Below are 17,504 nucleotides of genomic sequence, written 5' to 3' on the forward strand. Positions count from 1 at the left end.
GAAACTGGTTGTGTGAGCAATGTTTTATTGGTTTACTCTATGGTCAGAGTTGCAGTGACTTCAGCACCACGGACAGCTCAGGTGCAGCTACAACTTTTAAATAGGAAATCCAGCAAAATGAGTTTAAAATTGTAGTATTCCTTTGTTTTGCCGGCAATTTTTCTTATTTATTGTATTTTTTTAAAAATGTTTTTGCATATAAAAGTCAATCTTTAGCATACAGAAATAGTAGTAGTAGTATTAAAAAGAAATATGTGCTTTGCAGAAACTATAAATATATATATTCTTTTAAATAAAAAAAAATATATAGTTTTATAGTGGATTTCTATGAAAAGTTTTACATGTCTCTCCTATAGCAGACTGACTCTAAAATGGCCTTGATATTTAAGCATTTAGTTTCCCATCTGTTCTGGTTATGTGTAAAACAAGTGAATGTGATTATAGTCTCTAGTCTTAGAGTTGGGCATTTGTGTTTCGGTTTAATTGTGTAGTCACTGACAAAACAAGACTTTTAAAGTCTACCAGCTCCTCAAAAAGTGACTCCTTCATTAACAAGCCAATCTACTTGTTGTTCTGCTGCCCGCAGGACAGAGGGACAACAGTGAGCAGCCATGAATGAGTCGCTGTTGGTGAACGACTCCTTGGCGTCTCCCATGGCCGGAGAAGCTCTCCCGTGGATGGAGTCTTCGGACAACAGCAGCAGCCTGGAGTTCTCCACCGCCCCGTTAGATTTCCCCATCAACCCGTGGGACATCATGCTCTGCATGTCCGGCACGGTCATCGCCTGTGAAAACGCCATAGTGGTAGCAATCATCTTCTACACGCCCACGCTGAGGACTCCCATGTTTGTGCTGATCGGGAGCCTGGCCACGGCGGACCTGCTGGCCGGCATGGGATTAATCCTGAACTTTGTGTTTCAGTACGTCATCTCCTCTGAGACTATCAGCCTCATCACCGTGGGCTTTTTGGTGGCCTCCTTCACCGCATCCATCAGCAGCCTTTTGGCCATCACGGTGGACCGCTACTTCTCCCTCTACAACGCCCTGACATACTTCTCAGAGAAGACGCTGCAGTACGTTCACCTGATGCTCATGGGCACCTGGGGCGTCTCTCTGTTCCTGGGCTTGCTGCCCGTGCTCGGCTGGAACTGCCTGGACGAGCCGGCCTCGTGTAGCATCGTCCGCCCTTTGACCAAGAGCAACGTCACGCTCTTGGCCACCTCCTTCTTCGCCATCTTTGTCCTCATGCTCACCCTCTACTTCAAGATCTGCAAGATCGTGTGCCGCCACGCCCATCAGATCGCCATGCAGCAGCACTTTTTTGCCACTTCACATTACGTCGCCACCAAGAAAGGCGTGTCCACTTTGGCCATCATCTTGGGGACTTTTGGTGCCAGCTGGCTCCCCTTTGCCATCTACTGTCTGGTGGGCGAGAGGGGGTACCCACCAGTGTACACCTACGCTACACTGCTCCCTGCGACCTACAACTCCATGATCAACCCCATCATCTACGCCTACAGAAACGCAGAGATCCAGCGCTCCATCTACATGCTTCTCTGTGGCTGCTTTCAGTCCAACTACAGGTCCAGGTCACCGAGCGAGGTCTAAAAACAAGGTGCTAGGGCTATCTGTGTGCAAAAAAAACCCCACAAACCATCCCACTGACAATCTGCTTCTTACAGTCGACAGTGAATGCTTTTACAGAGCCGACAGGTGGCGTGACGCTAGAACTGTGTCTCTCATGCATACTGTATCTGCACTTTAAATATGTCTCAACACGAGTTAGTATGAGAGTCTGGAAACGCTGTGAACAAGAAACTGTGACGAAAAAGACAAAACAAACCTGTGAATGTACTTCAATGAGAAAAAAAAAAACTAAAAACAAAAAAGGAATGGAAAATCTTGCACTTTACTCAATGTTTTTTTTTCAAATGCCAAAGCAGTATTGTACAGCACCTGATGTGTTTGAACGTTTGAACTTGTGAGTACCGTGTGCCATTTTTCTATTTTGTATCGTATTGTCTATTGATGTCCATTTTGTACAAGAGGAATAAAAGGGTTAAACTCCAGCCGTGGCTCCGTCATGTGTCTTCACTGCCGCACGTTTCTTTGAAGTGGTCCTTGTGTCGCACCTGAATTGTTTTTTTTTTTATTATTTTATTTTTTTATTTTTTTCAACATCCCCTTCACCTTGTTGACGCCTCCGCCTCCACCTCCGGGGCGCAGGTGGGCCTGTTTAAACAGGCTAATGGCGCAAGTACCTTGCCCCGGAAAATAGCTTCAATTTAGACACATTTGAATGCTGTTTGCTCAGCCCGTGTGTGTGTGTGTGTGAGAGAGAGCAGATGAGACAGACAAATACGGCGAGATACCACAAATATGTGAAAACATGTGCCATGCCGCTTTAATGATCTCCCCTCCAGGCTGAGCAGGCGAAACGTGACTTAACAAACACCCCACTATCAAGGCTGCGGGAGTCAAATGAGCATTTCTCTCTCTTGAATATTAAAGCATGTCTGCAACTCCCTGTTGGCTTTGGTATATGGTCGTATTGATAAGATATGATGCACGCTGATGTGCAAGCACAGGAAATGAGAACGGTTGTTTAGTCTGTTGCCTTATCTCCCCTGAGACTCAAACTCAAAGTTATGATTCAGGAGTAGAACAGGCCGCCGACACGTGTATGAATGTGTGACACAGCGAGAAGAGCGATCATAATATGTGCACTCTCCCCCTCACAGCCACAAACACATCAGTTTATCTGGCCGGCTGTTTAAACAGGAATGAGGATACCATTGTAGACCAGAAGGTGGCTTTGATACACAGATGGATATCTCCTTTTGTTTTTGCCATACTGTCGCTGCTGTTGGTGACATCAATGATGGTCGCAGCATGAGCTTTATGATGCCACCTGCCGTGTCTCCTAAAACTTAGAGTGTTTTAATCTCTCAGCTTTTGAGAGAGCTTCTTCACGCTTGTCGTGGAGTCAGGTCATCGAGTCCCAATAGCTCACGTACATTGCTAAAACATGTTGTAGCCTTACTAGTAAGTAGTTAAAGGAGCATGTTGTATAATAGGTGTTGTACTTCTCTCCAGATTGTGTTGTTTCTGTTAAATAGACCTGAGGTACTGAAACCACATTCAGCATAATGTCTCCTCAAGGTGCTTAAAGGGGAACTACTGTTTTTTTTTTTTTTTACAACCTGGACCTTATTTCTGGCATAAAATACGATCGTTTACTCACCCATATAACTTTGGTGTCATTTGTAGTCATTCGGGAGATATTTAGATAGGGTATATCCATATAGTGGGAGTGACTGGGGCACCGAAAAGCAGCCTCTAAATAACACATTATCTGCCGCGAAACTCGTTCATTTCACCAATATTTTGTTATCGTATGCTGGTGCTATTCCCCGTTGAGTCCGGAGTTACCTGTTTTCATCATCCCGAATGATGTCTTGCATTTCGGTGCCCCAGTCATTCCCACTACATGAATATACACAGATCTACAAATTACATAAAAGTTATATGGGTGAGTAAACGATCGTATTTTATGCCAGAAATAAGTTCCAGGTTGTTAAAAACAGTAGTTCCCCTTTAAGTTGCATTCCGTTCTCTTCCTTTCCACACAGTTAGATTCCTTTACATGTGATTCTGTTCCATTTCTTGCGTTTCGGTGCCCCAGTCACTCCCACTATATGGATATACGCAGATCGAAATATCTCCCAAACGACTACAAATTACACAAAAGTTATATGGGTGAGTAAACGATCGTATTTTATGCCAGAAATAAGGTCCAGGTTGTAAAAATCAGTAGTTCCCCTTTAAACCAAGAAGTGTAGAAGCAAAGAAAGGAACAGTTATGTATAAACTTGCAACTAACTGACGGCAGATCAAGAACATGTTATATGTAATTTGAGATCCTGACAAAGCCTGCACGATGATCTGCAGGATGAGTTCTCTTTGTCTTGTTGAGCTTGCTGCAGGGCACCAGCGTCGCCAGATGTGGGTGGTTGGCAGGGGTCGACAACAAACAAACAAACCGTAGCCCACTTGTCTCCAGTCCACCCTGCTGCCCTCCAAACTCTCATTCACTGATTGTCCTTTAACATGACTGACAAGCGAGTGGAGTCGCAGACTTCATAAAAGAGAGACACCTACACTGACTCACTGTACCGCCATGTGGTATAAAGTGGTACTACAAGGCAGAGGAGCTAGCTTGTTAGTATGCTAACTTCCACGGATGTCTCTTCAACACAATGGACAAACTTCTTTGACATTATCATGGCACATATTTCTTTAAATTTTGTTAAGGTTTGAATATATATATATTTTTAATTTTAGCTGTTTTAACGATCTTAAAAACTGCCCTTTTTAAAAAGCAGCGTTGTATAGAAGTTAAATTATCATAATATGACTATATTTCTATACTTAGATATATACACTATATATATTTGTACATTTATTGTATTATTGTGGTTATGACAAGCCTTTCTTGTCACTGTCTGCTGTCACACCTTTTCACAATGGCTTGTACCTGGATTTTTTTATTCTTCTCCTCTTCACTCCTGATTTGTCTCTGTTTGACAGCCCACTCACGTCTCAACAATAGGCCTGCCACCACAACAAAACGGGGGTCATCTCACTCGCCCTCCCGTGCAGACCGTCAACTGCAACGGTCTCAAGTCTGTAAGCGGTGAAGCCATGAGTCAGTTTAAGGCTGATCACAAACTGGGGCAAAGGTGAGGGGTGCTGAATGCCACTAATGGACTGCACGCCGAGCCCTGGACACTCTGAGAGCCGGAGGTGTTTGTTCATCTTGTTTTTTTCTCCACCTCAACAGATGTTGCTTTTGGTCACCCACCAAATCAGGCACCTGTTTGTTCCCGGCGCTCATAAAACTACCCGGGGGCTGGGGGACTGGTTTCAGTGTTAAAGATGTCATGTTTCTAATGTACAGTTTAATTAATTGTAATGTAATATAAAGTAGTATTTTTAGATTATAGAACACATGTGTCAAACATACAGCCCGTGGGCCAAAAGCAGCCCGCCAGACGGTCTAATCTGGCTGGCAGCATGAATTTGCAAAGTGCGAAAATTACACAGAAGACTGCAATCGTTAAATGAAAATAATTGCTATTCCTAATTTGTCCACTGTTTTGGTAAGAGAAGTGGACAGGACACAACACTGAGACCCAGGACTGAACAGTAGACAGCAATGTGCCCAAATTGCACTTACATGTTTGCACATTGAATCTAATCATTTCATGGCAAGATCTACATTTTTAAGCATTCTTCCTGCACATAGTCTTCAGAGTCAGAGACCACCTTCTCCTTACACTGGACGTTGAATACAGCAACCTGAGACGACCGAATGGGTTTGGGGATTTGAGATGAAGTACACAATTAGACAGTACCTTTAGTTAACAGGCAGTAGCTTAGTTTGGGGTAGTTGTTTCTCAAATGATCTGTGTTAGCTAGCGTTAGCATTATTATTTATTCTCTCTTTTCTTGTTATAGGCTGCAGGCAACCAAACATGGCTGGTCAATAACACTGCTCAACAAAGGATCACACCAAAATCTCGTCCCTAGCTTCACATATTGACATGCAGATAACTTGTTAATAGAGATTACATGGCAAACAACCAAAACAGATACGCTGTGGTTTGAAATACACACAAAAAAAGGGGTATTATGCTCCCTTTAGTTGCTGTTCTATATGTGACGGCCACCTGCTACTAGGGCCTGTTCTGTGTTTTCCCCTTGTCTTGTTGTTTTCTGCAGGTACCTTAGTGGGCGGGTCTTAATTTGGGCAATTGGGAGCACCTGGCCAGTCTCCCTGAGCCTATAAGATCTGGCAGTCACGATCCTCAGACGCTCTCTCTGATCTTCAACCTGGATTCCTCCAGCATGGGTTTTTGTTTTATTGGCTTTGGCCTATTTGGTTTATGTTAGCACCTCTCAACAATACACATACACTATCATTCACCCTCCTCATTCATTCTTATGGTTTTTTTTGTGGTTTTGTTTCTCTGTTTTTTGTCATGGCTTACGAGCCAGATCATGACATATACTTCCTTCTTCCACGTTGTGCATACTGCATGCATCAATCAACTTTTACAGTCTGTCTGTCTCCACCTCAGTGAGTCAAGTTCAAGAGTACAAGAAAAATCCTCTCCTGTCAGTCCCGTTCAGCACTCTCGGTTCAAACTTTTAAGGATGCACGTGCCGATTGTGGCAGCTCTCTGCGTGACCAACTATAACAACCAAACACTCGGCATGTGTTTCTTGTTGAGTCGGTTCCATAATGTGCGGTTCTTGTTATTGGTGGTCCTCCACAGTTCTCAGTGGTTTCTCTTCTTTTAAGTTTCTACACTTTTGTTTTTGGTCGGCATGATGAGCAGAGTTTGGAAGTTGTTATGCCCCTCTGCTCCTCCACTGGCTGTGTCTTTGGCTTGTGCTTAATCACCTTAACCAGCCACACCTGAGCAGACAGAATAAAGGGCCTTGTTGAAGAACCCTAGGAGGATCACTTTTCAGCTGCAGAGGCTCGCCATGTCCGACCTGCCGTCTTTTTGTCTTTTTTTGAATTAAATAAACCTTATTTTTCCAACTCCGTCACATGTCTCCACTTCATGTTGCGCCTCTCGAGCCGGGTCGTAACAAAGTACAATTACATGCAGGAGTCAGGATCCAGAGTCAGGTTATTTTAGAGCTAAGCGAAGCTCTGTATCATGTCCTCTTAGCATACTGTTAAGAAGTCAATGTTCAAAAGCTCTGAAATTCATCCATATTCTTTCAATTTGCATCCATTAGGCTGAACAGATCTGCTGTGTTTGAATTATGTAACGCCTGGTCAGTGCAGACCCGCGCGGCTCTTTGGGCAATTACCAAAGTACACAGTCGAATGATTCCCTCATTAATAACATTAATTACAGCAGCGTAGCAAATGCTCTCCGTAGCAACATTACTATTACTGAGTTAGCCATTAGCTTGATGGAAAATCCTTGGGTGATATTTATTATGTAATCACACAAACCGCTGGTTTCTCCTTCTCCCCGCTCCGGGTTGTCAATTCTTATTCATGTGACAGGATGCTGTGCGAATGTTTGCGATGCATGTGATAAAGGAAAGTTTGTACACTCGCTCGCATGCACGCGGGAGTGGCGTTGTTAATTATCGCCTCTGTTCTCACAGGGAGCTCGGCGGGTTTCAGGAAAAACACCTACGTGGTGGTTATCAGACGCTGGAGTTTACCACCGTGAGCACACAACCGTGAGCACACACACACACACACACTTACACAAGACAAAACAAACCCATATCAGCGCCATAAAATCTGCTTTGCCAAAAAAGCTATTGCGGTGTGTGTGTTGTGTGTGTGTGTATGTGTGTAGGCACTTACTGGCCAAGGACTGTACTCCATGAGTGTGCTTGTTAGTAGCCTGGCACCTACCGGGATTGGTCATGGGTAAATTACCAGACTGAGGGTAGGTGTGCATGTGCTGTCTGTATGCTGTCTTTAATGTGTACTGAATACGCCGCATGTGTGCTGTGTGAAGATGTGTGTGTCTCAGAGAGAGAGAGAGAGAGAGAGAGAGAGAGAGAGAGAGAGAGACGACCCCCTAAACCTGTCTCATCTTCCACCCTCCGCCTTCGCAGAAAAAGCGTGTGTGACACGGTCAGCGTGGGTGATGGACATTTTTTAAGGTAGCCCAATAATTGTTGTGGGCACTCAGCAACATGGTGTTTGAGCTTTAAGCTTTGTGCACACACTGATAAGTATATTTACCCCAGTTAAATAGAACATAAAAATAGCATCTTATAAATGGATGGCACTAAATCTGCCGCTGCTAAATTTAGTGACGGGTAAATGGTAACATCTGTTCTTAACCAGTTTTAATAATTTCATACCGCTCTGTGTTGTTCAGTTCATTTTTGTTCCTATTTAGGCAAATTCCAGGTTCATCCTGCTTTCAGTTCGGTCAAATCTCTACAGCAAGTCTTCTTCACCATTCTCCTCAGTTGTGGAAGAATTCAAGGCCAGCCTGTACACTACTACTGTCCCAGGATGAGAAAGTCCGGCATGCTAGCAATGCCATCAAGTGCGGCAGGAAGTGAAAGCCACAGGAAGCGGTGAAGGAAGTAGAAGCTTACTGGAGGCACCAAGAAATAATTGGCACGGTGTGTCAGGGGCACCTAGGCCTCGGAAACTACAGTGCCAAGAGTTGGAGCAAGGCCGACGCCAGAGGAAGAAGGGAGCTCGTGGTGCAAAGGGTCCTGAGGACAGCAGTGTCAAATAGGGTAGCAGGGGTTGGGAGTGCGGACCCAGATGCAGGACTCAAAGGAGGCAGGGGTTGGCAAAGAAAGATATTTAATTAACAAAAAAACAAACTTACAAAAACTAAGGTCGCTGCCGTTATGGCAGGAAATCCAAAAAAATCAAAAACACTCTCAAAACTCTGACGTGGCATGAAAATACTATGGCATGGAAACTCTTGACATGGAACGCATGGCAAACAAGCAGTATGACGCGACAGGGACAAAGGGGAAGGCAGGGCTATAAATACACACGAGGAGCAGGGGTGACGAGACACAGGTGAAGCAAATCAAGAATTAACACAAGGTGAAACCAATGATCTAATCAAAAGAAAACATGGAGTAACAAAACAGGAAGTCAAGAACTTAGCAAAATAAAACAGGAAGCAGAAAACCTAAACACTAAACCATGACTATGAAAAAGCAAAATACAATAAACAGAAACCCAAGAAACTTAAACCGTGACAATGAAAAGACATGACGAAAGACATGACATGGAACACAAACAGGAAAACCAGACCTTAAAATAAAACAGGAAATCGAACAGAAAACATGACAAAATGTGACAAGCAGAAGAGGACCACCGTATTAAAGCGGTGGGGCTGGCCTCCTAGACCCCCTGGACGCAGTGGGACGAGGCACTTTCTTGGAAGGAGCTTTGGCAATCTCGCTCTCTGGGCAGTTACCAGGGTAAGCTGAACTTTCTGCCACGCGCCGCGGCCCGACCTCTTGCCTACTCCAAACAACCTAAATATTTGTGGGAAAGAAAGAGTATGCATCCTGTAGTCAGTGTGTAGCCAGTCTCTGCACCTAAACCAACCTAAATCTTGACTGGATGTCCGAGGGCAACCGCAGATGGACGCTACCTACAGGTGGAGGCATGACAAAGTCCTCACGTAGATTCCTAAATCGACCGAGCTGCAGAGAGTCAGTGCCAATGAACATCAGGCACCACTTCCCAGATTCATGACCTTCCAAACGGAGGGCAGCAAGGCTCCCAAGGCAAAGAGACCTAATAACCTGGCATCCATCCTGCATCCTGCATCCTGCAAGCGTCCGAACGACTCCAAATGACACCAACGTTATATGGGTGAGTAAATGATCGATGGACTGATCATGTCATTGAGTCCCAATAGCTCACGTGCATTGCTAAAACATGTTGTAGCCTTACTAGTAAGTATTTAAAGGAGCATGTTGTATAATAGGTGTTGTACTTCTCTCAGATTGTGTTGTTTCTGTTAAATTGACCTGAGGTACTGAAACCACATTCAGCGTAATGTCTCCTCAAGGTGCTTAAAGGGGAACTACTGTTTTTTTTTTACAACCTGGACCTTATTTCTGGCATAAAATACGATCGTTTACTCACCAATATAACTATGGTGTCATTTGTAGTCGTTCAGGAGATATTTAGATCTGCGTATATCCATATAGTGGGAGTGACTGGGGCACCGAAACGCAGCCTCTAAATAACACATTATCTGCCGCGAAACTCATTCATTTCACCAATAATTTTGTTATCGTACGCTGGTGCTATTCCCCGTTGAGTCCGGAGTTACCTCTTTTTCATCATCCGGGGTCTGTAGATTGACCTACATACCCCGAATGAAGTCTTGCATTTTGGTGCCCCAGTCACTCCCACTACATGGATATACGCCGATCTAAAAATTACATAAAAGTTATATGGGTGAGTAAACGATCGTATTGTATGCCAGAAATAAGGTCCAGGTTGTTAAAAACAGTAGTTCCCCTTTAAGTTGCATTCCGTTCTCTTCCTTTCCATACAGTTAGATTCCTTTACATGTGATTCTGTTCCATTTAGTTCAGATATAATCTGTTTAGTTCAATCCTACTGCATTTCAAAATATGGATCTGGCTAAAATTCTGTTCAGTTCCGTGCTATTCCATTGTTTAGTTAGTTCCACTCTGTTTAATTTGATTTAAGATGATTTACATTCACATTAAATCGGTTGTGTTCTAGGTGACAATATTAACAATAATCCATAATGAAAATTAGTGTATTTTCACACTGAAGACAAGAATAGAGAAAGAAAGAACATGTTTAATATTATATGGATCCTTATAGGCAAAAAATATGTCTTCTGGGATGAGATGTTTAAGAGGAAATTGGTCAGAGATCAAACTGAGCCTTTACATCCACAACCAGGTCACACTGACCCAATAATTATTATGTCGCCAAATTATGTAAACATGTCAGGGTCTCAGAAATTATTTTTAACAGATTCATTACCACAACTCAGCCGTGAATGAAATATCTTTAATACGTTCCCAGAGTGAAACAGGTCGACTTGACCTGAGAGAGAAGGAGAAAGTTAAGAAGGCAGATTAATCTGCTCAAGCACTTACTATCTTATACTTCGTCTGTCTCTCATTTACTCACGCTTTACCTTCAGCTTACTTGATACTCACCTCCTCCTCTTCCCCATCACACTCAGTGAAAGTACACTCCAGTCAAGACAGTAAAGAGCATAGCATAACCTTCTTTAGAGGCGCTTCTGCGAAAAACTTAATCTCCCGCTTGCCACAAATGACCCCATTTACTCTTCTATCATCGCCTTCGACTCTCGTATCCTTGTCAAGAGGAGCTTGTTATTTACTTATTAAGGAATCTGTCATTACCCGGGCGGCAGCACTGGTGAATAATGCAGAAAACAGGTTTGGAGGGCGCACATTTGGTCGTGACCAGCGCAAGAACTCAGGATTATAATTGATATGATCATCTGGGCATGATGGCTACAATTAATCCTAGAATACAAGAGCAAGATAGCAAGTGTGATTTAAATTATGTAGTATATAGTTTAAAGATCCAGATTCCAGTCAAGACTTACTAAGACATTTGTAGGATTGTTGGTTTTAGTCTAATAAAACTGATCAAATATAAACAAACCCCTTAATTAAGGTAGTTTCTGATTTATTGTTTCGCGTCCACGAGGGACACGTCTCTTTGTGGCCAGGACAGCTCAGCGAGTGATTGTTTGTGTCCCCTCCCTCCTACACACTCTATTATCGCCAACACAGTCCACGTCACGCCCCCCCAAACACACACGCTCATCCTCTCATCCCTTGATAAAACAAACGTGAGCAAGCCCATTATGCAACACTTCTGAGGGATTTAAAAGAGGATTACGGCCGCCGAACATGTTTGGATATTCATTTTGATATTGCGGCTCATTTAAAAATCATTTTTTAGAAAGTAATGAATTTGCAAAGTGTGCATTTTTAATGAAGCAGCCTTGCCATCGGTGATCCGCTCTCATCAAGAGTTATTTTTTTTCTCTCTCCCTGTAATATATGCTGTCGCATCCGTTTCTGCTTGCTCCTCCTGCACGGCCAGACACTGACCTTTTGTTTAGTTTCATATTTCATGGCACGGTGTGTTAAATGACCTCGGGTTATGAAAGCGCATGGCTTCAAAAGAAATCATAGTTTAAAAAAAAAGGTCCGCCTGAGCACCAAAATGCCACATGTCACTATGGATTCTTTTGTTTCCAAAACAGAAGAACAGTTGCTGTCGAGGTCCTGTGTCTACACTTGTGTCAGACGCCATTATGTAAGTCTTTTTTGTTTTTTGGTTGCTGTTCTTTTTGGTCAGCTCACTGGATTCAGATCATGAAGATTTGTGAACTTAAAGGGGAACTACTGTTTTTTTTACAACCTGGACCTTATTTCAAGCATAACATATGATCGTTAACTCACCCATATAACCTTTGGTGTTATTTGGAGTCGTTTGGACAATATTTAGATCTGCGTATATCCATGTAGTGGGAGTGAATGGGGCACCGAAACGCAGCCTCTAAATAACCCATTATCTGCCGCGAAACTCGTTCATTTCACAAATATTTTGTTATGATACGCTAGAGCTATTCCCCGTTAAGTCCCGAGTTACCTGTTATCATCATTCGGGCTCTGTAGATTGACCTACTAACCTCTGTTCTGGATGATGTCATCTCTGAGCGCCGCACCCACCCCATGGATGCAGCTTGTTTACCTGTAATTTGCTTCTGCTAGTTTTTCGCAACATGGCTGAATATTTTTCTGATTCTGAGGCTGTGGACGACGACTTTGTTTATGATGGACGTCCTTACCGTTTTGAGCCAGAGTATACGGATGAGGAGCTTGTTAAAAAGGAGGATGTGGAGGCAGAGAGAGGAACAGCTGGCCAACGAACAACAAACCGTTGCACGTCCTCGAATAGATAACAGGTAACTCCAGACTCAACGGGGAATAGCATTAGCATATCATAACAAAATATTGGTGAAATGAACGCGTTTCGCGGCAGATAATGCGTTATTTAAAGGCTGTGTTTCGGTGCCCCATTCACTCCCACTATATGGATATACGCGGATCTAAATATCGTCCAAACGACTCCAAATGACACCAAAGTTATATGGGTGAGTAAACGATCATATTTTATGCCAGAAATAAGGTCCAGATTGTAAAAAACTGTAGTTGCCCCTTAATACAGTATTTGTATCATATGTGGACAGTTCATGGCTAAATATGTATGCAGCCCTGACATATTTCTTTATTTTAATCAAATTTGTACCACATGTGGAGCAGCGCTTGCGCAGTTTTTGTTTTTGGCGCTTCTTCGTTGGCTTCATCTTCCTGCCTCAGAGGTTGGTTTTTAAAAGCGGGTTCTGATAAAAAAGTGTCAGCACACACAGTGCATCTCTGTTTGTGTAGCCACCAGGCCAGTCAAAGCACCCATGCTGACAACCTATCCACTGCTCAGAACGCCCACAAAGGACACATGAGCCTCAGGACTAGACCACGGAGCAATTGAAGAAGGTGGCCTTGTCTGATGAATCATGTTTTCTTTTACATCACGTGGACGGTCGGGTGAGTGTGCATCACTTACCTGGGGAACACATAGCGGCAGGATGCACTAGGAAGAAGTCAAGCTGGTGGAGGCAGTATGTTTTGAATAATGGTCTTCTGGGAGACCTTGGATCCTGCAATTCACGTGGATGCTACTATATTGTGCGCATACCTTCCTAAGCATTGTTGCAGACCCCTTCCAGGCTTTCATGAAAACTGTATTCTCTGATGGCAGTTGCTTCTTTCAGCCTGATAATGCCCCCTGCCACAAAGCAAAACAATGGCTCAGGAACGGTTTGAGGAGCACAACAACGAGTTCAAGGGCTTGACATGGCCTCCAAAGCCCACACATCTCAGTCTAATAGAGCATCAGTGGGATGCTCCATTGTTTTCATGCAAACCAGGACGCACACTAAACATGCAAGTCCTGTAGTATCCTTCAGGAGTATATAATCGCAGGAACTGGTTTGTAAAATGGAACGATCGGGACATTTTTCCTGGCAACCAGTTCCACTTACCGTCTTTCAACGTCTTGGATCACATCCAGTGTCTTTTAGTCCAACCTCCTTATTACTTGCTAGGCAATATGTCTTTTTTTTCCCCAGGTGCATAGGAAAACGCTCTCAAATTCAGTTCTTTCGTGCAAGAAAATCCAATTTTATTAAATTGAATCTCAGAACCACGTGCGGCTGACTCGAGCACGTTCCTTCGCCGTCTGATGCGCTTATCACGTTAGCGCTGCACTTCACTTTGTAATGGTCTTTTCCCTCAAGTCACATGGCCCTCGCAAGGAAATCTTCAAAAGTTTATTTTTAAAAAAGCACAGACTGTCGACGAGAATTGGAAATATGAACGTTGTCAAATGTATTATATTCTCACATCAAAGAGAAGGCCTTGAGAAAATACAAGTCTTTATTGGTCTCCTCTGATGTTAATGATAAACTTCCCGATCTGCACCTGTTGCGTTACCAAAAAAAGACCCACGTAGGGTATATTGTAATACCTGCTGGTGGAGTTTGTTGTTGTTTTTTTGGATGAATCCCGAGTTTCACCGCAGAATGACACATCCGGTTGTGACATTTTGAGCCTATGTGTCACTGAACTTGCAATAAAAAGGCTTTTAAAACAGATACAAAGCTTTTAGTTTAATACATTCATGAAAATTATGACAGATCGGTTACAAGAACAAAGTGGAATTCCCGCAAGAGATGAATGAGCATGTTTGGCATCAGAGTACAGAAAGAAACATTCTTCATACTGTCTTTGCTGTAACGTAAAAGCAAATGTTTTCATTCATATAACTGCACAAATAACATGCATTATTGCACATGTAATGTATTTACATGCCTCAAAAGCACCATGTGACGAAGCAGCATCTCTTTGATCCGTTGCATAATCTACAGCGATTTTGGTTTGTCTGAAGCGTAAGGCAAACTTTATACTCAACTGGCTATTCAGGTGGCACGTGTTGCAGGTTAATCTGCAATTAAAAATTAATATTATTGCCTTTAAACAGCAATGAAACTAAGAATTGCAACTTATATACAAGCTGAGACAATATTCAATTTGCTGATGTTCCCTTTGTGGATAAAGGCTAATGTGCATGCTGCAATAACGTCATAAACTCATGTAGAAGTTACTATTTGCATTGAAATCTGCATTATATTTTCCCCTTAGAGAGTACAGACTGCGTCTACAGATGTATGAATGACAACGTTATTAAGTTTAGAAATACAGATGTGCAGTTGTGCGTTTTGACCCGTGCGGGATAAAACCCAGTTTTAAAGGACTGAAGAGACGCTGAAACAACAATGATGCCATCTGGCGGCAGAGCTGAGGTATTTTTTCTCAGCGCGGCTCTTCAGGTCTTTTTCCACGGGTTTTTTTAATATCAGCGATCCGGTCTTCATACATTATCTCACGACAGCCCTGACCGGGTCCTGGCTGCCATCACGACTCCTCTTCGTTGTAGAAAAAGACATAGTAGAAGAGAGCGCTGACAGCCAGCAGGGCGACCGACAGCACCATGTTCCTCCGGTTTTCGCCTCTTAACGTCTCCAGCTCCTTGTCTAGAAACAAACAACAACAAAAACAAGACGTGAAAGCACCGACACGTTATTATAATGTCTTGTATAAGAGAATTTTAGTGAAAGTGAAATATTGATGAGAAGAAACACAAGCTCACCTAGCTTCAGCACCCTCTCGTTCATGATTGTCATTTCATCTTCCAGTTCTTGCCTGTGTTTAAAAAAGGGATGAGAGCGACAGAGAAAAACATTTTCACTCTCTGTTTGCGCCGCAAAGTAGACGTTCATTCGTTATCTGTGTCGGTGCAGGTTGTCATGGTGGCGGTGGCATTGCTGTTTGAGGTGACCATTAACATTTCTTGTTTGAAAGTCATATCCCGGTTAAAATACACGCAAAAACCACCACGAAAGGGAGAAGACAACTCTGAAGACACACTTGACAGACGCAGAATGAGCACAAAGACACAAAGCCAGCACGCAGACATGCAAAACGAAGACACAGAGACATAAATGTGCACAGAGACGCAGACGAAAAGAAATGCAAAATGATCACAAATGGATGTGACCACGAAGGGACACAATATGACCAGAAAGAGACACAAACATGCAGGAAAGAGACACAACACGTCCACAAAGGGACACAATATGACCACTAGGAGACACAAAATGACATAAAAGAGACACAAAACGACCAAAAAGAGACATAAATTTGCACAGAGACACACTTGACAGACACAGAATGACCACAAAGACACAAAGCCAGCGCGCAGGCATGCAAAACGAAGACACAGAGACATAAATGTGTACAGAGACGCAGACACAAAGAAATGTAAAATCATCACAAACGGACGTGACCACAACAAAGGGACACAAACGTGCAGGAAAGAGACACAACATGTCCACAATGAGACACAAAGGGACACAAGATTACCACTGAGAGACACAAGACCGCCTCTGAGACACAAAACGACCACAAAGAGACACAAACGTGCAGGAAAGAGACACAACATGTCCACAATGAGACACAAGATGACCACTAGGAGACACAAGACCGCCTGTGAGACACGAAACGACCACAGAGAGACACAAACGTGCAGGAAAGAGACACAACATGTCCACAATGAGACGCAAGATGACCACTAGGAGACGCAAGACCGCCTCTGAGGCACACAATGACATGAAAGAGACACAAAACGACCACAAAGAGACATAAATGATCAGAAAAGGACGTGACCACAAAGGGACACAACATGACCACAAAGAGACACAAACATGCAGGAAAGAGACACAACATGTCCACAATGAGACACAAAGGGACACAACATGACTGCAGAGAGACACAAATGTGCAGAAAAAAGTCACAACATGTCCATAATTGGACACAACGCGATCACAAAGGGACACAAGATGAGTGGTCATCTTGTGTCCCTTTGTGATCGGGACACAAGATGACACAAGACCACCTCTGAGACACAAAACAATATAAAAGAGACACAACATGACCACACCAGAGACACACATCAGTCTGGGTGTCTCCCTCCCCTGTAAAGGTTGATTGTGGGGGACCTGTCACCTCCACCGTCCATCACACCTCCACACCTCCACACCTCCATCACTCTCACCTCTGCTTCTCTGACATCTTCTCCTTCCTGCTCCTGAACTCCGCCCTCTCCAGGTTGTCCTGGCAACGCGCCCGCCGCTCTTCCAAACGGTCAATCTACGGGGTTTACAGGTGAGACACACAGGAAGTCCAGGTTATACCCACTGACACTGTGAGGCAGCGGATGAATGTAGATGAAAGCACTCACAGCAGACGCCAACCAAACAGCTACGAGCAAGCCGCGGGCTCGGACAACAGATTAAAACCACGTACCTCGGTGGCGACACTGATCTTCTCTCGCCTCTTGTCTTTCTGTTTAGTCATTTTTCTGAAAAGACAGCGCAGTCCTGCTGGATGCCTGGTACTGTATGAAGCTGTGACAATGCGGAAGTGTTTTTCTTCTTCGTCGACATTTACTTTGACGCATCACACCCAGTGAGCCCTGTTGCTGCCACCTGCCGGTGGAACGTGAAAAACACAAAAATACTACATTTAAACCACATGTGCGCTTAAACGACGTCTTTCTGCATAATTTAAAAATACTGCCATCCTTTACTTCCATTAATGCGTGAACTATGCACCAAAATATACATTTATTACCAGTGTTAAGAGTGTTTATTAAACAGTTCGTCTTAGGAGAACTAAGAGAGTGTTGATCGTTACTAATCCTATTACATGACCCGAGAGGACGCGACTCGATCAGCTGAGAAGGGGAAAGGT

The 17,504-nt window shown here is 43.5% G+C and overlaps 2 protein-coding genes across 2 annotated transcripts; one reads left to right on the forward strand and one right to left on the reverse strand.

Moving 5' to 3' along the window:
* The first annotated feature begins 412 nt into the window (after positions 1–412).
* gpr6 (G protein-coupled receptor 6) lies at positions 413–1,650 on the forward strand. The gene has a single exon (XM_084559749.1). The coding sequence runs from the start codon at positions 612–614 to the stop codon at positions 1,605–1,607; it is 996 nt and encodes a 331-aa protein (XP_084415875.1). The 5' UTR covers positions 413–611; the 3' UTR covers positions 1,608–1,650.
* A 10,791-nt stretch (positions 1,651–12,441) lies between these two features.
* On the reverse strand, positions 12,442–17,318 carry ccdc167 (coiled-coil domain containing 167). Its single transcript, XM_084559884.1, has 4 exons — positions 17,058–17,318; positions 16,807–16,901; positions 15,343–15,395; positions 12,442–15,226 (listed from the first exon to the last, which is right to left on the reverse strand). The coding sequence occupies exons 1-4, from the start codon at positions 17,106–17,108 to the stop codon at positions 15,108–15,110; spliced, it is 318 nt and encodes a 105-aa protein (XP_084416010.1). The 5' UTR covers positions 17,109–17,318; the 3' UTR covers positions 12,442–15,107.
* Positions 17,319–17,504: the final 186 nt, after the last annotated feature.

Source organism: Chelon labrosus, assembly GCF_963514085.1.
Source record: "Chelon labrosus genome assembly, chromosome: 14".
Classification (NCBI taxonomy): Eukaryota; Metazoa; Chordata; class Actinopteri; order Mugiliformes; family Mugilidae; genus Chelon; species Chelon labrosus.